The sequence below is a fragment of the Pongo abelii genome, chromosome 21 (assembly GCF_028885655.2).
Source record: "Pongo abelii isolate AG06213 chromosome 21, NHGRI_mPonAbe1-v2.0_pri, whole genome shotgun sequence".
Lineage (NCBI taxonomy): Eukaryota > Metazoa > Chordata > Mammalia > Primates > Hominidae > Pongo > Pongo abelii.
In genome coordinates this window covers 50,348,265-50,367,858 of record NC_072006.2, presented here as the reverse complement: position 1 = coordinate 50,367,858, position 19,594 = coordinate 50,348,265, and the positions used below count along the sequence as shown (strand labels likewise).

The 19,594-nt window shown below is 42.0% G+C and overlaps 1 protein-coding gene across 3 annotated transcripts in view; it reads left to right on the top strand.

The window, feature by feature from the left end:
• The first annotated feature begins 3,987 nt into the window (after positions 1–3,987).
• NCOA5 (nuclear receptor coactivator 5) overlaps positions 3,988–19,594 on the top strand; it is a 29,032-nt gene continuing 13,425 nt past the window's right edge. The window contains exons 1-2 of one of the 3 annotated variants that reach the window (XM_024238483.3): positions 3,988–4,186; positions 14,531–14,597. In XM_024238483.3, coding sequence (XP_024094251.1) covers positions 14,560–14,597 — 38 coding nt within the window. In that variant the 5' untranslated portion in view covers positions 3,988–4,186; positions 14,531–14,559. 3 annotated transcript variants of the gene reach the window in all.

Genomic DNA, 19,594 nt, shown 5'->3' with positions numbered 1-19,594 from the left:
AAAAAATTCCTCCACTATTGACTATGGTATTTAATTTACTCTTTCTTTCTTATTTTTTTTTCTTCATTCAACAGGTATTTGCTGAGCACCAAATGCTGCCCCTCCAGTTTGCTGTTTGAGTGGAACTGCTCATTGCCCTGTCTTGGCTGTCCTGTAAATCACAAGGCCTACTCATATGTTCTACGAAACACACAATCGTTCTTTAGTACTGGCCACACATTAAACTATACCTTTCTTCCCTTACAGTAAGCGGTAACCCACTGTACACCAAATTTTAACAGCCAGTGAGCTTAAAGATCCATCTGACAGAAATCAGACGGCCTCCATTGTAGCAAACTTTCATTTTATCTCCTGGTCAAACTTTGGTGCTCACCTCTGAAGGGTTACAGGCTTTTACACCAATCAGGTACCCCCTGACTTGGAAGTGAACTTCTTATCCCAGAACACAGTATCACTTGTGGTTAAAATAGCATGTTTGGGCATCAGGCCGCACAGGCTCATTGAGTCTGGCCATGCCACATACTCTCTGGGGGACAAGCAAATTAACTGGCTTCAATTGTCTCATTTGTAAAATAGGAATATAGTACATATATTACAGTGTGTCTGGAATTGGTGGGTTCTTGGCCTCATTGACTTCAAGAATGAAGCCGCGGACCCTCACGGTGAGTGTTACAGTTCTTAAAGACAACGTGTCCGGAGTTTGTTCCTTCTGATGTTTGGATGCGTTCGGAGTTTCTTCCTTCTGGTGGGTTCGTGGGCTTGCTGGCTCAGGAGTGAATCTACAGGCCTTCGAGGTGAGTGTTACAGCTTTTAAGGTGGCGCGTCTGGAGTTGTTCCTTTCTCCCGGGGTGTTCATGGTTTCAATGACTTCGGGAGTAAAGCTGCAGACCTTCCGGTGAATGTTACAGCTCATAAAGGTAGTGTAGACCCAAAAACCAGTAGCAAGATTTGCAGCAAAGAGTAGAAGAACAAAACTCCCACACTGTGGAAGACAACCTGAGTGGGTTGCCATTGCTGGCTCAGGCAGCCTCCTTTTATTCTCTTATCTGGCCCCACCCACATCCTGCTGATTGGTCCATTTTACAGAGAGCCGATTGGTCTGTTTTACAGAGAGCTGATTGGTCTGTTTTGACAGGGTGCTAATTGGGGCATTTACAATCCCTGAGCTAGACACAAAAGTTCTCCACGTCCCCACTAGATTAGCCAGATACAGTGTCGATTGGTGTATTTACAAACCCTGAGCTAGACACACAGTGCTGATTGGTGCATATACAAACCTTGAGCTAGATACACAGTGCCAATTGGTGCATTCGCAATCCCTTAGCTAGACATAAAGATTCTCCAAGTCCCCGCTAGATCCAGAGTGCTGATTGGTGCATCCACAAACCCAGAGCTAGACACAGGGTGCTGATTGGTGTGTTTACAAACCTTGAGCTAGATACAGAGTGCTGATTGGTGTAGTCACAATTCCTTAGCTAGATATAAATATTCTCCAAGTCCCCACCAGATTAGCTAGATACAGAGTGCCAATTGGTGCATCCACAAACCCTGAGCTAGACACAGGGTGCTGATTGGTGTGTTCACAAACCTTGAGCTAGACACAGAGTGCTGATTGGTGCATTCACAATCCCTTAGCTAGACACAAAGGTTCTCCAAGTCCCCACTAGACTCAGGAGCCCAACTGGCCTCACCCAGTGGATCTTCCACCAGGCCGCAGGTGGAGCTGCCCGCCAGTCCCCCGACGTGCGCCAGCACTCCTCAGCCCTTGGGCGGTGGATGGGACTGGGCGCCTTGGAGCAGGGGGCGGCGCTCATCAGGGAGGCTCAGGCCGCGCAGAAGCCGCGGGAGGGGGTGTGGGGGGGGACAGAGACTTAGGCATGGCTGGCTGTAGGTCCCAAGCCCTGCCCCACGGGGAGGCAGCTAAGGCCTGGTAAGACATCGAGTGCAGTGCCGGTGGGCCAGCATTGCTGGAGGACCCGGCGCACCCTCCGCAGCTGCTGGCCTGGGTGCTAAGCCCCTCACTGCCTGGGGCCAGCAGGGCCGGCCGGCCGCTCCGAGTGCGAGGCGGCGAAGCCCACGCCCACCCGGAACTCTAGCTGGCTCGCAAGCGCCGCACGCAGCCCCGGTTCCCGCCCGTGCCTCTCCCTCCACACCTCCCCGCAAGGCGAGGGAGCCAGCTCCGGCCTCGGCCAGCCCAGAGAAGGGCTCCCATGGTGCAGCGGCAGGCTGAAGGGCTCTTCAAGAGCAGCCAGAATGGGCGCCGAGGCCGAGAAGGCACAGAGAGCGAGCAAGGGCTGCGAGGGCTGCCAGCACGCTGTCACCTCTCAATAGGGTTATTGTGAGGATTAAATGAGATGATATGTGTAAAGGATTCAGCACATGGTAGGCACACAATAGATGTTACCTATTATGTAAAGCAAACATCTAAATGAGAAGTCACCAAGTCCTGAGCACCTGCCTCCCTACAAGAATCTTTCTTCATAAAATTAACTTGCTCCTCTATCAAAAATACTCATCAAACACTACATATTATCATTTGTTTATTGCTTATATTCCCTAATAGGCCATGAGCTCCCTAAGCACAAGGATTTTGTCTACCTTACTCTCTACTCTCCACAAAATCAAGTGCATAGAAAACACTCATTAAATGCTTACTACACAAGTCACTGAATACATCTTTTGGCTAAAGTCCACTACCCACTTGAGGTACTGCCACTCACCTCTAAACCAACATTTTTCCCTAAGCTTGGTTATCTTAATCATCTAATTAATATGATTCTTCTTAAATTTTCATAGTATTAGGATCTATATTGGAGGGAAAGGAATAAGAATGAACATTTGTTGGGTATCCATTATTTGACAGACTTTATGTCTTCATTTCTAATTTCACACAGTCTTATAAAGTGGGAATTGGAATAGCCCACTTTGCCTGTGAGTAAACTAAAGTTCTAGTTACACCCATTGAGAATCCCTATTTCTTTCCATCACAGCGTTTATCTCAGTTTGCAATTACACACTCAAGTGTGATTATTCGTCTAATGCTATCTTTCACCAGACTGTAATGTCAAAGATAGCAGAGAAGGGTCTGCATTTGCACATAACAGCACCTAACAAGCAGGCATATAATAAGTATAGGGCTACATAGTAGGTATGTAATAAACATTCAGTGAATAAATGAGTGGAGTGAGCATAGGGGTAGATGTCAAAGAAATCTGGCTTCTTGTAGTGTTTAAATTCCACAGGCACCATTTTTTCTTAGCAGGCAATATTCGCAAGGAGAAGAACTAGACCCCATGGAGTCTGAGGCGTTTCCAACACTAATAAAAGAGTACCTGATTCATATAGCTATGGCTGTGATTAATAGAGTGCATTTACTATTGTGTGAGCAAATCCCATTCCCTGTGACAAATGTATTCTACACATGAAATGAACAGTACAACATTTTACAGGCTTCACGGTCAACAGTTACATTCCGGGAAATTTTTGACGTTGAACGAATATTCCAAGAATAAATAACTCAAGAAGAACCTGTGACTATATCTCTAGAAGCCTGTTGCCGCTTGTCAGTGAAACGAATAGAGTACAGAGCCTATTTAAATGTAAATTTAAATACAACATTTTCTCCACCTTTCTGCTCTCTTTGTTCCTTGTGATCCGGAGGTTACAGGACTATATATATTCTCCAATACACGCGTGTATAGGGATTTGGGGTTTTTGCTTTCGGTTTTATGCAAGACTAAATCAAGGTATTTGGGGATTTGAATGTTCTGTTCCCACAGTTAGGGAGGAGGAAATGTGCTCTGAAAACAGAAGGAAAGTACTCTGGGGCGGGGGCTGGGGGGACCACCGTGGGGCCCATCCTCAGCCTAGGACGCTGTTGCTAGGCAACTCCTTGCGTTCTCAACTCCCGCCCGAGAACCACTTCCCGGGCCCTCATTGCCAAGGAGATCGACGCCCCAACTCAGCCCTGCCGTAAACACGCGCGGTCTTGCGACAGTGCCGCGCCTGCCGCTACGTGCGCGCCCTCTGCCCCCATCTCCACTCTCCGCCCGGCCGCCATTGCCTCGTGCCCGCGCCGGTCGGTTGGTGGCGCCTTTGTCCTACGGCGGGCAGGTGGGCCGACGCGGAGGCGGCAGCGGCGGGCCTGAGGCGAAGGAGCGGCCGGGAGCCCGCCGCGCTGGTAGCGGTGAGTGCCGGGAAGCGCTGGCCGTCAGCCGAGGTGTGGGGCTGACGGGCAGGCCTTTGTGGGGGGGGCCTGGCCGGACGGGGAGGCTGAGGCGGGAAGGCCCACTCGACGCGCGGCCACGGTCTCGGCTCCTCTCCGGGTGCGCGCGGTGCTGCGCATGCCCGGTGCGGGGCGCGGCCGCCTACGGCTCCCGTCAGGCCCAGGCCCGGCTGGCCGAGGCGGCCTATGGTCCTCTGTGGTGGACGCAGGTCGGCGGCGTCGCGTTGCAGCCGCCTGTCTGTGCACGAACGGTCGGTCACTAGGAGTCCTCAAGGCTTCTCTGGTTGAGCCGCACACCCCGCACCACCCTGTCGAAACGGTGGAGTCGCTCGCCCGCGGGTCCTCAGCGAGTCAGTGGCGCAGTCGGGATTCGAACCGGGCCCAAGGCATCCCGTGGCACCGGGTGTTCTCCAGGCGTGCAGCGCCGAGCGGTGTACGGAGCGCTGTCCCCCGTCACCGCCTCGCGGCCCCTGACCGCATTCTCGGGGTGTCTCCTTGTCGTGTGACACCCCACGCGTTTTGTAGGCGCGGACCTCGGGCCCAGAGAACGGGGAGAGGAACTGTGCCCGGGTTTACCACGTAGCTCAGCGCCAGCGTCCGATCCGGCCGGCTTTCCAGGCTCCCGGCGCGGGGCACTGTCCGCTCCCCGCCAGCAGGCGTGGGGCTTTTCTTAGGACGGCGTTGCCCACGTTTCAGTCTCGCGTTGCACCTTTATGTCCGTGGACCATCTGTACTGCTGTTTACCAAATGTTACATTTTTTAAAAAATTCAAACTCTTTTTTTCTTCTTAAATATATTTAAGGCGGCAACTTCAATCACAAACCGGGTACTGGAAAGCCAGTTATTTTTCTAATGCTTATAAAAAAATAAATATCTGTCTGTTGAAATAAACAGTGCGTCCTTGTTCCTCCTGAAATTATTCTGCGTTCCACACTTTGGGAAACGCTGCCCGAGGAGTAGCTGATTAATTGTGGTTCTTCTGGCTTGCACCCTGTGCACAGAATTTTTCCCTGAGGCAAAGCAGATTCTATGAATGCCCTGGGCTCTTCAGGGATAATGTAACAGCTTTCTTGTTGTAAACTCTTCTCATTGTTGACTTAAAAGTGTTAGTCCCAGGGAACTGCAAGAACTGTGTCCGCTCAGGTGCACCCGATGTGCCTGAATTTTCTTACAGCGTTGTGATGTCGTAGCCCCCGATGGCTTATAAAAAGATGTTTCTACAAATGCTGGGGAAGCTTTTGTGAGTTTTGACAACTGTTAATTTAATGTTTTCTCTATGAGTCAGTCTGGGTGTGAAAACTAACTTCGTGTCGACTTTTTGCAACCAGTAAAGCCCATGCTTTCCATTGTGGATATTAGAAATCAGTTGGCTATTTGTTAACATCCATTTCTTCCTTTATTGTGATTTCTTTGCCTTTCCTTGAGCTCATCTGTCACTCTTCAGATTGCCTTTGGAACCTCTGACACTTCTGTTAACCTAAAACTTAGAAACACTGATTTTCCTTGTAGAATGTCCTAGCAAATCCATATTGCAAGGCTCATTGGAAGGAGTTTTTCTAGATTCAATTTGCTCAATGTTGGATACCTGTGAACACCATAAGTTTAAAGGAGGCATTGACAGATTAACTTATTTGTAAGTTAATAGTGTGTTCATAAAATCTGTTTATGTGAATGTAAGAGCAGATTTAATTTAAATCATTGACAGGAAAGTCGGATAAGTCAGTTCAGGCTTATTCAAGTTTTCTTCCCCTCCCCTCAAAGGCTGTGTAAAAAATATATATATATGTATATGTATGTGTGTGTGTGTGTATCTCTCCCCCTGTTAAAAACATGTTTCTTTGGGGTTACCTTGGTATGATCACAATGTAGAATTTATGTAAGGCTAAGGTCATTTTCTTCACATTTCTGAGAATTTGATTTAAGCCCGGCGTCCATTTCAGAACTTCAGCAAATGGAAACTCATCTACCAGTGCTTGAGAGCTAAGAAAAAACAACTTGTTTGTTTTGGTTTTATTTTTGTTTTTTTCTGAGACGGAGCTTCACTCTTGTTCCCCAGGCTGGAGTGCAGTGGTGCGATCTTGGCCCCCGGGTTCAAGCAATTCTCCTGCCTCAGTCTCCTAAGTAGCTGGGATTACAGGTGTGCGCCACCACACCCGGCTAATTTTGTATATTTTTAGTAGAGACGGGGTTTCTCCATGTTGGTCAGGCTGGTCTCGAACTCCCGACCTCAGGTGATCTGCCCGCCTCTGCCTCCGAAAGTGCTGGGATTACAGGCATGAGCCACCGCGTCCAACCAGAATAAACAACTTTTGGAAAGACTTTAGAAGTCTGATGAGAAAAGATTTAATGGTTTGAAACTTCATTTTAAATAATCATTGCAAGTAGTCCATGTTTATGACCTGCAGATGGCAGTGCCTTTGTGTAATGTTTTACTACTGTGAGGATTAATAAAATTTAGTTGTGCTTTTAAGAATGGAAAATCTTCACAGGAAATACATTAAACTTTTTCTTCCCTTCAGTTTACGTTGTTCTCTTGTTTTTGACTCCTCACGTGAAGAATGAAACGTCTATTCCTGAAGTCACTGTTACTCTTAGTGTAGTAATGATAATAACATACAGCCAGTAGTGCATATGGTAAATACTAAATCATTTGCTCCTGCCCGTCATCTTATGAGACTGATAAACTAGTATGATCTTTTTATATATAGGGAAATGATGACTCAAAGAGGTTAGATTTCTTGCCCCAGATCACATAATTAGTAGAACATATTCAAGACATCATTGGAGATAATTGATTTCAGTGTCAAGCAAAATTGGGAAATGTTGAGCTATAGTGGTGTCCTTACTCCAGAACTTCTCAGAGGCATTTATATGCTAAATATGTGCAATGTCAATATCCGAGAGAGGAAGTTATCATGGTGCCTTTCTCCTGCTATCCTCTCATGAATATTTTGAAGTAATAGTGTTCCTCAGAACTGACTACTCTTTCTACTACGCTGTATTTCCTCTCTGTACCTTGTGGTTTATTAATGATTACTGCATATCTTTGAGACAGGTGCTTTTAAAGCTCAATATCAGCTTTTTTTGTGCCAAAATAGTTGTCCTGTGAACAGCACATATATTTGTTTAGACCATTCTGCTTAAGCAGAGTTAAATTGTCAAAAAGTTAAAAGAGCAATGACTAACAGAATTATCCTCTATGTTACTCTCATTAATGAGAGTCATTAATGACAGGATCAGGGTAAAGCCACTGTCTCAAGCAGCAGTACATTAGAGAAATATGAAGTATATTGACAGCTAAATGTATAATACCAGCATGCGTGCTGCTTTTTAAATGGTGGTTTTGTTACCACCAGATATGAATATTTATGGGGATGGTCATCTTCATTCTTTATCTTTTCACTTAAAAAAAGAGATAATAGGTCAACTGGACCAATTTTATGTTAAGGAACTAGTTCACCGCATAAGAATCGGAACTTTTCCAGACATTCTATGTAAAGACCAGACAACTTTAGGCAAGGGTCAGGGCAGCTTAAGTTGCATTAGAAAACAGAGTGTCTTGTCTTATACCTTTAGCTCTGTAAAGTATCTTAAGGCTGGGTACAGTGGCTCACACCTGTAATCCCAACGTTTGGGGAGGCTGAAGTGGGAAGATCCCTTTTGATAGAAGTTTGAGACCAACCTGGACAACATGGTGAGACCCTGCAAAAAAAAATTAGCCAGGGTGGTGGTGCATGCACCTGTATTCCTAGCTACATGGGAGCCCTTTATTGAAAGTAAAATCATGACTTTTTCAATTTTTTTCTCCTTCAGTGTCAAACCAATGGTCTTTGAAGAACGTTACTAAAATGGGCAATATTTTGAATGTCTTACATTTAAATACTCCCTCACCGCATTTGGGGATAATATACATAAAGTTTCGTTAATTTAGCTTCATTGAGACTCTGTGGTAGTTCAGTTTATAGCCCCCAATAGACCCTCTTGCCACTAGATTCTTCCTTGTCCATAGCATAAAGTGTTTTGCAATCTGGATCTGGTCTAACTCTTCATGTTATTCCTCTCTCTTTTCTTCCTCCTATCCCCGTGTTCCCAACACCAAACTTCCTGTAGTTTTTCTAATTTATTATGTCCTTCACACCTTTCCTTTACCTTTGTATGTTCTGGGATGACTTTTCCCTTTCTGGTAAACTCCCACTCATTCCTCAGGACCCAGTTTAAATGTTATTTTTAAGCCTTCCCTGCCTCCTCCCCCATTCACCCCCACCCCCTCCATACACACATTCTTCCTAGTCTCCTCTCTGCTCAGTTCCTCTCGCCTGCCACACACATACACAAAATTAGGACTCCATTATCTCTGCCGTAATCCCACTTTAGATTATATTGTAATTATCTGTGTACTTGTGCCTCTCCTTTATTAAATAAACAGTGAACTCCAGGCCAGGCATGGTGGCTCATGCCTATAATCCCAACACTTTGTGGGGCTGAGGTGAGAGGATCACTTGAGCCCAGAAGTTCAAGACCAGCCTGGGCAACATAGGGAGACAGTATCTCAAAAAAAAAAATTAGCTGCGTGTGGTGGTGCATGCGTCTTGTCCCAGCTACTCAGGAGGCTGAGGCAGGAAGATCGCTTGAGTTCAGGAGTTTGAGATTGCAGTGAGTTATGATCGAGCCACTGCACTCCAGCCTGGACAACAGAGCTGAGACCCTGTCTTTTTTAAAAATTAACTTCTTTAAGGCATGGACTTTAGCTGTGTCATTTCCACATGTATAAGGCCTGGGACATGTGTGACACATAGTAGGCATTTGACATTATGAATCAATGAAGCATTCAATGTATTAATTATAAGCTATCCTTTTCACATTCGTCACTTGTTCTCCACTTGTACAGTTTAGTTGAAAATTTGCCAGTTTTAAATCTGTATTTTAAAATTTTAAGCGGCTCAGACTCTTTTTTTGTAGTTTAGATTAGCTCAAACTTTGCAAATCCAAAATCATTTTTTCCTCAGCTGATTTTTCTCCTTGAGTCAAATAGCTAACACAGGCAGAATATCCATTTTGTCAGAAAGGAAATATAGATTCAGAGAAATCAAATGACTGGAGTAAATTTCCCAAAGTAAGGACCACAGCTCAGATTTGCTATCCCCAGCCAAATGCCCTTTCCTTAAAAGAATAAAAAAGGTAGGAAATTAAATGTTGATAATTTTTGTCAGAAGGGTTGTAGTGAATGTTAATAGCAAACCCCAGAAACATTGTAGTTTGAGGTAATGGAAACTGAAGTAGTCATTGAATAAGTAGGTTCTACCCTATTGGGTGTCCCTGGGGCATTTAAGCAATGGAGTGTCTAGCATAGACTGGACCTTTTCCAGGTTCCATCAGTATTTGATCAGGGAGTCCTAGCAAGAATATTCTAAATGGAAAGCATGTCTTTCCACTCCCTGTTGGAGGCAGCATAGCATAATGTTTAAGTACTTTGGTGTAAGAAAGACCTGGGTCTGAGTCTTAGCTCTGCCTCCTGATAATTGTTTGGCCTGTCACTTAATTTCTCTAAACTTCAAATTTTCTCATTTGCAAAGTAGAAATTATAGTAGTATTTAACTCCAAGAGTTGTAAAAGGATTGAATGAAATAATACACATAATGTTCTTAGTACACAGGCTCAGGAACAAAATAAGCATTCCGTAAGTATAAACTATTGTTTCCCCCATTTCTGTTCCCAGGAATAATATTCTAATACAGTTAAAGGTGTAATAATTATTTTAATTGGAGAATAAAGGAGATAATCAAATATGAGGGATAGTATTCAAAGTGAACTTAAAGGGTTGATTTAGAAAGAGCAAGCATAGCATTCTCTTATCCCTGACTTGTTACAATATAACTCATTACAGTATCCCTGATGTTGCAATATATCATCAAAGTTGTCTTCGTAAATATAGTTTAGCGAGAAGTCCTGTCATTTCCCCTCCCAATTTGGGGGATTTAATGTGTGATACTCGCTGTCTTGTCAGTATGGTTTTCCTAGTGGCATTATCTTTATCAGCACGTATTTCCACTTTAGTAATTCTTGATTGTTAGTTGGTTTTCAACTAAGCCTTTTAGAGAGTTTTATGTCATTTGTAGTCAGTTATTAAAACAGTATAGGCTTCTGGGTTCTTTGAACAACTGGTGGTGGTACTGTCACTAAGTGTTGTAGTTCATGTGGCTGTCAAAAGACAAAATTACAGCACACTTAGTTTAGAGATCTCAATTGGCTTTTATTTGCAACTCTAGAATTGGGCAACACCTCATTCTATAAAATAGAACAAGTGTTCCAATGAGCTGAGCAGAGGAGTTTGGCTTTATAAACAGAGAAGGGAGCTGAGGAAAGCAGAGACAAGGAACAAAAAGCAGATTGGTCATTTCAGTTACTTTTCTTGTGAAGGGTAAAGCAGTGCAGACTTCCTTTTCATGCTGGCTGAAACTGGCCTATTTGTGGATTTGGCCATTATTTATCTCCTGATTTCGCAGAACGTCAGAAAAAGATCTTTGTCTTGGCTTGATAGCGTGGAACTTCATCACGAGTTTGGTTTGGTCTTTGGGCCTAGTTCAGGAGCTCAGTCCAAAGCAATGGCCTCCTGGAAATTTTCTTTAACATCGCTCTTTGTTATTCCTAGTCCTCATTGTTTTCTGTGGCTGTAGCTTGTGAACTATAAAATCTGGTTTTAAGATGAAAAGAGTTGTTTTATGATTGTACAATTAAAAAATAGGTAGAACAAAGTAGTTTTTGGTACTGTGAGTGAAAGAAACATGCATTTTTATTTATAGCGTTATCCAAGGACCATTTTTTGAACCCTGTCTGGCATATTAGTCTAAAATAAAATTGTGGATTAGACATTGTGTATTTTGGGAGTTCTTCACCCCATTCTTTTGTGGTTTATAATGGTTCTGCCATTTCCAGCATGTTTTCTAGATTATTTTCCAGTTTTTTTCCTTGTATGTAAAGCTCTTTTTCTTGTCTAAAAATTCTTAACTGAGAAGTGCTTTTAACTGTTTTCAGACCACCACTTGGACACTATAGATATTCAGGCCAAGATAAAGCACTTCATGGTGATTATGATGATTTTGAATGGCATTCACATTGCTGGTATAATTAACAAAGTGTAGAAGTACCACCCAAACTGAAGTGAAGAAGACACTGAGAGATGACTTTTGGTCTTAAGGGCAGTTGGCCAGAATGAAGTATAGCAGAAGGGGAAAGAAGTACCATTTCTTCCCTTTTCTATTCAGAGGAGACATCAGACCTCTCCTTGGAAGAGATTCCCAAGTTGCCACTTCCCTCTTGTTGATTAATTTTTCTCCAATCATAGTTCCCCATCTAATGTCCAGAAAGATCTCCAAATTGTCTTTCTACCTTTTTTTCCCTTCTTTACGTTAACACCATTTCTATTTCCTCGGTGTTGATTATATCTCTCTATAAGGATTTAGGAGAAAATAATCTGATTATTTAATACAAAATAAAACTATAGATTAGATACTGTGTCTTTCTTTGGGAATTCTTCACCCCATTCTTTTGTGGTTTAAAACGGTTCTGCCATTTCCTACATGTTTTCTGGATTATTTCCTGGTTTCTTGCTTTTATGTAAAGCCCTGAGTTGGTGCTTTAGCAGTCTCAATATTTGCATTTTCAAAGAAAATCTTTTTTAAATGAACCCCCTGCTTCCAATTGACAGGTTTTCAAATTCTGTGACAAAAAAATAGGATGAGGCAAGTTTTTTCTTGACTTCTAAATCTTTGCTCTCCGTGATTAGTTCCTTAAAGTTATTTATTCTTCTGTATTTCTGAACTCATGGATTTCCCATAAGTTCTATGTGCACATGTGTTAGGATTTTTTGGGTGTATGGGGATTGGCAGTAATGTTGGTGGTTGTGTTTTTACAACTCTCACTGAAAACTCCCCAGCCCTACCCTAATCTGAGCAATTCCATTAGATAGAAAAAAAAAAAAAAATCAGGTCTCATTTTCTCCATACGTCAGCCAAGATGGAAATTTAAGGAACTCTTAAATAGAGATGAATAAACAGATACTTGACGTACTACACTAAAAGTTTACTAAACCCTAAAATGAGACAATGATCTGAAAATTCTTGTTTTTGCAGAAGAAACATCCCATGCTGTCAAATATAAATACTTTGGACTACCCAATGAAAATAGATACTAGGAGGCAAATTACAATCAAAAAGGTTTAAAGATATAATCTTGAATGTTCTTTAATCTTTCAAGTAATTACAAAAAGATTCCACCAGCTTCAAAGTAAAATATTTATGTCCTTCATTCTAACCAGAACTGGTTTTGTTCCAAAGATATAGTATACATGACCATGTGATTTCCCCAGTTCTGTATATAGGTGCTAACAAAACTGGCTATAATTACACAGTGTAATATTCCTTTTCATATGTAGAGGGCAAATTATTGGTAATAGAATCCTACCAATTAAAGTAATACTATATGTGTTGTACTCTTACCTGAATGTTTGCCCGGTCTAGTCAGTGTTTAGATGTGAGTTTTCTTTATTCACAAGACCATTTAATAATATATGAACTCCTGCTGAAGTTATGTTATATATATTTTTTAATCTTAATACACACCAGTGTATTCCAGAGACACCTTGAAAACTACTTAAAATACTCAAAGATATTATATTTCTCTCTGAATCATAGCCAACCTATATAATTAGAAAGTGGTACACAGTAAGTGAACAGACTCAGTAAGTTGTAAACCTGAACTAGTATTCTTCACAATTACGTATAATAGAACTAGATATTCCCTATAAGGCCTGTCATTATATAATTTGTAATTTAGACCATTATAAACTTTAAGACTTGTAAATTGTGAAAGTACTGCATGCAGTAGCAAAGCTGTGGTCAGATATTACTGGCCAAGTCTTACATAGAAAATATTTTCAGGTTTTTTTAAAATAGAGGGATTATATCTTGTGTCTGTTAATTGAAAAGGTAAGAATCAATTTAAGATATACTTCACTATTTAGCTTTATATTATCTTCAGTTTTGTCAGCCATTTTTCTAGACAAATTAGAGACTTCTGATTTAAAATGGAATTGATTACCCTTATTTGATCAGGAACTCTAAAGTTGGCAACATAGCAGCATAAAATCTCTACCAGACCTCTCAGTTTCTTGTTATTGCTGTGGTCTTTCATGTGATAGGAATCTGGTTGGGATTTTTAAAACACATAATTATTATTTTAAAGCACTCGAATTATGTGAGTACTTAATACCGTTTAATGTCATTAGATACACTATTAATTGTTTAATACGGAAAAAGGGGAACAAACTATACTGCAGCAGAAAGCAGTTTTATTTCTTCATTCATCTGAAGTATGAAATTTGTAATGTATTTATTTAGCTTTAAGTCATATGAAAATTGTCAGGTGTTATTTTGGGGCATAGATTTCTTAATATGTGGTGTATATTATTCACTTCAATTTTTGTAAAGCAGGTAGTCTTTGTTTTTAGCAAAGCAGGCTTTAGCTATACAAATTTGCTTTTCTTTAAGCTTGTGTGATTCTACTTTTCTCCCATATCTAGTTCTATACGCCAGCCTTCTCTAATGAAAACAACTTATGAGGAGTGTTTTATTACCTAACCCTACTATACCAAATGCCAGTCCTTATTCTTGGTTATCTGTCTGTGAAGGTTGTAGATGTTAACAGGTCATATTCTTTGTTTATTAAAAATAATAATAATAATTTTCTTTCCTGCATGTTATTCTGGAAGATTCTATCCAGTGGAATTCAACACAAGACACACTAACAGGAGGCCCTGCTTCATGGGATATTGGAAGTTTTAAGACAATGAAATCCAGCTATTACTTCTTAGTAACATAAAATAGAATTATTTGCCTTTGCTCTTTTGTTTTTTAAACTCTCCTTATCTTCCCCCCTACTTTCTTCCTCACAAAAAGAATCTTACAGCTGCTTTCTAAGAGTTTAGAAAACAACCTTTTCCTCCCCTTGGAGGGAATGTGTCAGGTCTAGGTCTTGGCAGAGTGTTAAAGCATTGACGTAATTAGTTTAAGACAAATTACGTGTTAACTAGAAAACGAAGGGACATTTCTTACCAAGCCGTGACAATGTACTACCTTAACTCAATAATAAAAATTGCCCAAGTGACAGTGTGTCTCTGCTGAATGGCTTTTCTTACACCATCTGGTTGTCATTGTAGTTTTTTTGTTGTTGTTGCTTTCATTTGAAATGTGCTGATGATCTTGTTTTTATTCCGTAGCATTGAACAGATGGGTTGATTATTCTTTTCAGATATTAATAAGGCAGCGGAAAGAAGAAATATGAATACGGCTCCATCAAGACCCAGCCCCACACGAAGGTAAAGTACCCTGAAGCCGTGAGTTACCTTGGGAGAGTTGGGCTCTGGGGAGTTAAGCCCAGCTTCGTACACCAAAGGTCTTTTCTTCCCCCCAACAAGTGAAACGCTCAAGCAAACAATAAGAACATGAACCCTGTGTGAAGGGCCTTGCTGCTTTTTGTAAACATACATCAGGAGATACAGAGGAAGCTTTGTGTTTTCGGTGGCAAATCCAGCAAGTTCAGCTTGCAACATGAGTTGCAGGCAATTGGAAGAGGATAAACCTCTGTCTGTCCCCAGCTCACGTGTCATTGGGAGCCTCCAGAGCAGAAGGAGTGCCCCAGAGTCATTGGTGTATGCCATGCTGCACTGCAGTGGGCAGCAGAGATTCGACTCTTCATTCCAAATGGCTGCCGGTCCAGATGTTAACCCAGGTTTACGGAAAGTGCTGCTTGAGAGATTGCTGCTGTGCCTGTGCTGCAGATCCCCTGTTTGCTCACATACTTGGGTTATCTGTTTGAGGGGAAATAAAAAGGGCAAAACACTCCAGCTCTCGAAGGTCTCCCTTTTTCTTAGCTTTCACGGAAATCGAGGGTGTTTTCCCAATGTATTCTTCCTTCCGGTGTATACAAAAGAGATGATCCTGGTGTGTACCCTCAAGATACACATTAAATTGGTCCCTTCTCTCAAAGAAGAGCTTTATTAATGATATCATTTACACCAAAAATAAAGATATTGTATTCAATTGTTCTGGCCCCATAACAGCACACAAGTGGATGCAGTTTTGTGTAGAGGGCAGACAGATATGATATATTTCATATGAATGATATATATCATATCTGGTGTCTCTTCAAGGCCCAAATGGATTAATTGATTTTGCCTTGCCTCTAAGTAAAAAAGCCAGTTTTGCCCAGAAACATAACTCTGTACCACAGTAAACTGCATTTCCTACAGTGAACTGGACAGTGCTGCATACAGTGAATCCTCGTCTGTACTGGTAGCTCCACTGGTCACCTTGTGAACCCAACTAACTGAGCATTACACATAACATAGAGCTGTCCTGCTTTTGGACAAAAACACCTGTATTTTGTTACCTACTTATGAAAGAATGTCCACTGTGTGTTTCATGTATATACTCCTACTTGGATGTGAAATTCTAGCTACCGGGAATAGATTACGCATGCCCACTCTGCAGTTTAAGCAGACCCTAAGGGCAAGGTAATGCTGCTGGTTTCATTCAGTTGGAGTCTTTGTCCACTCTGCCTGTGCAGCAGAGTTGAATCCAATACCATAGCTACAGCTATATACCACAGCTGTCATGTGTGGATTCCCTGGCCATTCGTTGGTTTCACTGCGGAAGTGGGCATGTAAATTGGTATTCTATCTGTTCTCTCTAAGGAATGCCTGCAGCTTGCAGGTAAATACTCTGTTGGTTGATTTGTCTATATGTGTGAGTGTCCTGAAGAACATAAACAAATCCTGCAGAACTTCAGCAGTTCCATATAATGTCTGCTTTCATTAGCCTTCATCTAACCGTGCCACAGATCTTGGGCAGTCCTATCTGTATTGCTCCTTATTTTCCCAGTACAGAATGGAATACAGGTGGATAAGAGTTGCATCTAATGGTCAGAAGTACAGGGTTCCCATTGGAATCTTTAGTTGCCAGGTGGCTTGAAAGGAGATATGGTGTGTATCCAATTTCCAAAGAGCACTAACGTGTGTGTTTCCTGGTGACTTACCAGGAGTGTGGAATTTGTAACTATAAAAGACGCTGACTCCACTAGTAAAATCCTCCCCCTCTCTGTTGTCTCCATGATACTTGGTGATCTCTGGATAATGTCTGTGTGTTTCTGCAGGCAAAACAACAACAACAACAACAACAAACAAGCCACATTGCAGAATAGAGAATAGATCCTGTTTCTTTTATGGATTGAGAAGGGTATTTTATATCATCCTGTTAATGATACTTGACCAAATGCTTTTAACATTTCCAGTTGATTGTAGATATTCAACATTGCAGTGTTGGGGAATGACCAACTTCCCTGGTTGGAACCCAGTAATAGCCGTTGCCAGAGCATTAAATTAAAAATATTAATTCACCCCAATCTAGAAATAGTTTTATCCTTTTTTTAAATAATAGTCCCCGCACAAACAAACATACAGACAGCACTGGAGAGGGCCTTATAAAATGAGCTTCTAGCCAGGCACAGTGGCTCACACCTGTAATCCCAACACTTTGGAAGGACGAGGTGGGCGGATCACTTGAGCTCAGGAGTTCAAGACCAGCCTGGGCAACATGGCAAAACCCCATCTCTACAAAAAAATAGCCGGGCGTGGTGGCTCTTGCCTGTACTCCCAGCTACTAGGGAGGCGTTGAAGCGGGAGAATCACTTGAGTGCAGGAGGTTGAGGCTGCAGTGAGCCGTGATCACACCACTGCACTTCAGCCTGGGCAACAGAGTGAGTCCCTGTCTCAAAAAATAAAATGAGCTCCTTACCAACTATATAAATATACAAGTCACCTTTGTATGCCTTTTAAAATATCACATTCCTCACAAATCAATTGTAAAATGAGGTCATTTGGTGGTGTGGATAGGGCAGTGACTTCCTGCTTTATTTACAATCAACAGGAGGGACAGCTAGGCTAATTCAAATTCCATTAACAATCCATCTTCCCCTTGGTGATATTTCCCTAGCTGGGTTCCTCAGCATGTTATTTAACATGATGAAGTTCCATACAGTCATGTTTATTTGCTTCAGGGAAGAATGATGGTCACAGTTAGTAACCCCATCTAAAAACCGAGCTAAGAGTCCCAGTTTTTTACCTTAAAAAAAAAAAAAAAAAATTTAACATTGTATTCAAAATCCCAGTTTTTTACCTTAAAAAAAAAAAAGACAAGTTTAACATTGTATTCAAAATAGAGAGCACTAACATTTTAATCATTGTCCTGATCATACTTTATCTCTTAAGATATACTAATAGGGCAGACATAAATTGCAAAGAGTAGGCAAGACGGGCAAGTAGTTAACCTGGAAGGGGCAAATCATTTAACTGAGGGTGAACACTGGGTACCTCCTTTGGGTGCATGCTTCCAGTCAAAGCCTTGAGATAACTCCAAATGTATCAATAGTTGACAACAACAAACTGCCTTTATTTGGCAGCCCTAATCGTTTTGTGTGCCCCCAGCCACAGGGGATGCATCATTCACAGGGGAAAAAAAACACTACCTATGGCAAATATTTCCTAAAGTTATACCTCTACATTTTTAGCACTTTCTACGTTTAATAAGAATATTGGTATAAGCATACTGGCAAGACCTTTATGACACCTTGTTTTGCTGGACTTAACGTAGGTATCTTTGGGAGTTTTCACAGGATTATCACCTCTTCAAATGTTTCAGTAAACCACAGTTCTGCTGGCTTTGCTCTCTATTCAGTAATATGCCGCCCTGATGACTTCAGCTGTCAGTGTATGATTCTGACAATATCGGCCCAGCCAAGCACAGAACTCTGCATGAGGAATCTCTGCTCTGGATCATATTTCAGTCTGAATTCTTATCATCTAACTCTTGAGGGCCACTTCATTGAACTCCTGTGAGTACCTTGCATAGTTACCATGCAAGTTGTCAAGCATCGATACTAAGCATTAGTCCTTCTTCAAAGACAGGATCATGATTCCGGTTGTGCCTTAGATGTCTCAATTACCATCTTCAGCTCAACACCTTGACAGTCCAGATCTTGTAGCATATCTTTATGCAGACGTGGCCTCTAGGTACCAGAAGTAAGACTGTACTTCTGAATGACTTAAAGAAGAACAAATAGAATTAACTTGTCTACATCCAAAGCTCTGCAGAGGATTTTTCCCCATATATTTGTGAAAGATGTTAAACCTGGTATCTCTTTGGTGAAAGTCATTGGGTATCAGCTCATCAGAAATAATCTGGCTGTAGACAGGTTTCTTATATGACCTGAAATGCTTTCTGCTTATCCACAGGGCCTTAATGCCTTTGATTATTGCTTGCTCCTTGGGTGTGAGACAGCCCTTGCTCTAGGTGGGCCACAAAGAAATTCCAGGTTGTGATTACCTCTGCAGTAACACTTGAAGAAGTCATCAGTTCTCAGCAACTGCCACCTCTACCAATAAGAAAGTTCTGTTTGTGCTGGAGAAGGTCGTCAGTGCTTCCTAAGGAAAAGCATAGACGTGTAAAATTTGGGTCTGTGAGGTGTGATATCTCATTGCACCCCTGTATCCTACCTCCACCTAATGGCAATATTCTGGACAAGTCTGTTGTCTCCATTTCTAACAGTAGCATGAAGCCCTCCTGGTGGATCAACATCATACAGCAGCCAGCCATTTAGATGATGATATTTGTGGACAGTATATCTGTGACAGAAGTTTGAAGAGCTAATGAAGGATTTTTCAGGGTCAGAAAGAGGCTGGCCCTCCCAAGGAAGACATTCCAGTGAACAGAAGGGAAGAAAGGAGATGCTGACCTTTGCAGAAAAGAAAGAAAAAGACGGGTCTTTCTCCCTGACCGTCTGTAGAACCAAAGCCAAAGAAAACCGTCCTGGATGTGAAGTTTCAGTCTTTTGCCAAAGAGAAATTCAAAGTCCATCACAGTTTTCCAAGATGATTATCTATCAGTTCTTACTCTGTAGGCCGTCAAATGCCTGGTGCTCTGCACACCCCTTTAGTCCTCAGGAAGAGACACATTCCACCAGAAGCTCATCACTTGCCACCAGAGCCATTGTTTTCCCCTTCACCCCTTTCGCTCTTACCTCTCAAATGTTTCCCAGCAATGTGACTATATTCCTCTCAAGGCAAAGAGTATTTGCCTTTTTCCCCCTGCTGAATAGATGAGGAATTTACAGCAGAATTTTAGTTGTGTTTGCCACCTGCCTTCAGTTTGTGGACTCCAGTGCTGAAATGTAACCACTGTTCAGTTTCTTTTTATCCTCTAGTGATGTAGTACCTGAGGGTATGCTGCATTTGGTTCCTTTAGTAAAACACCTCTGGTG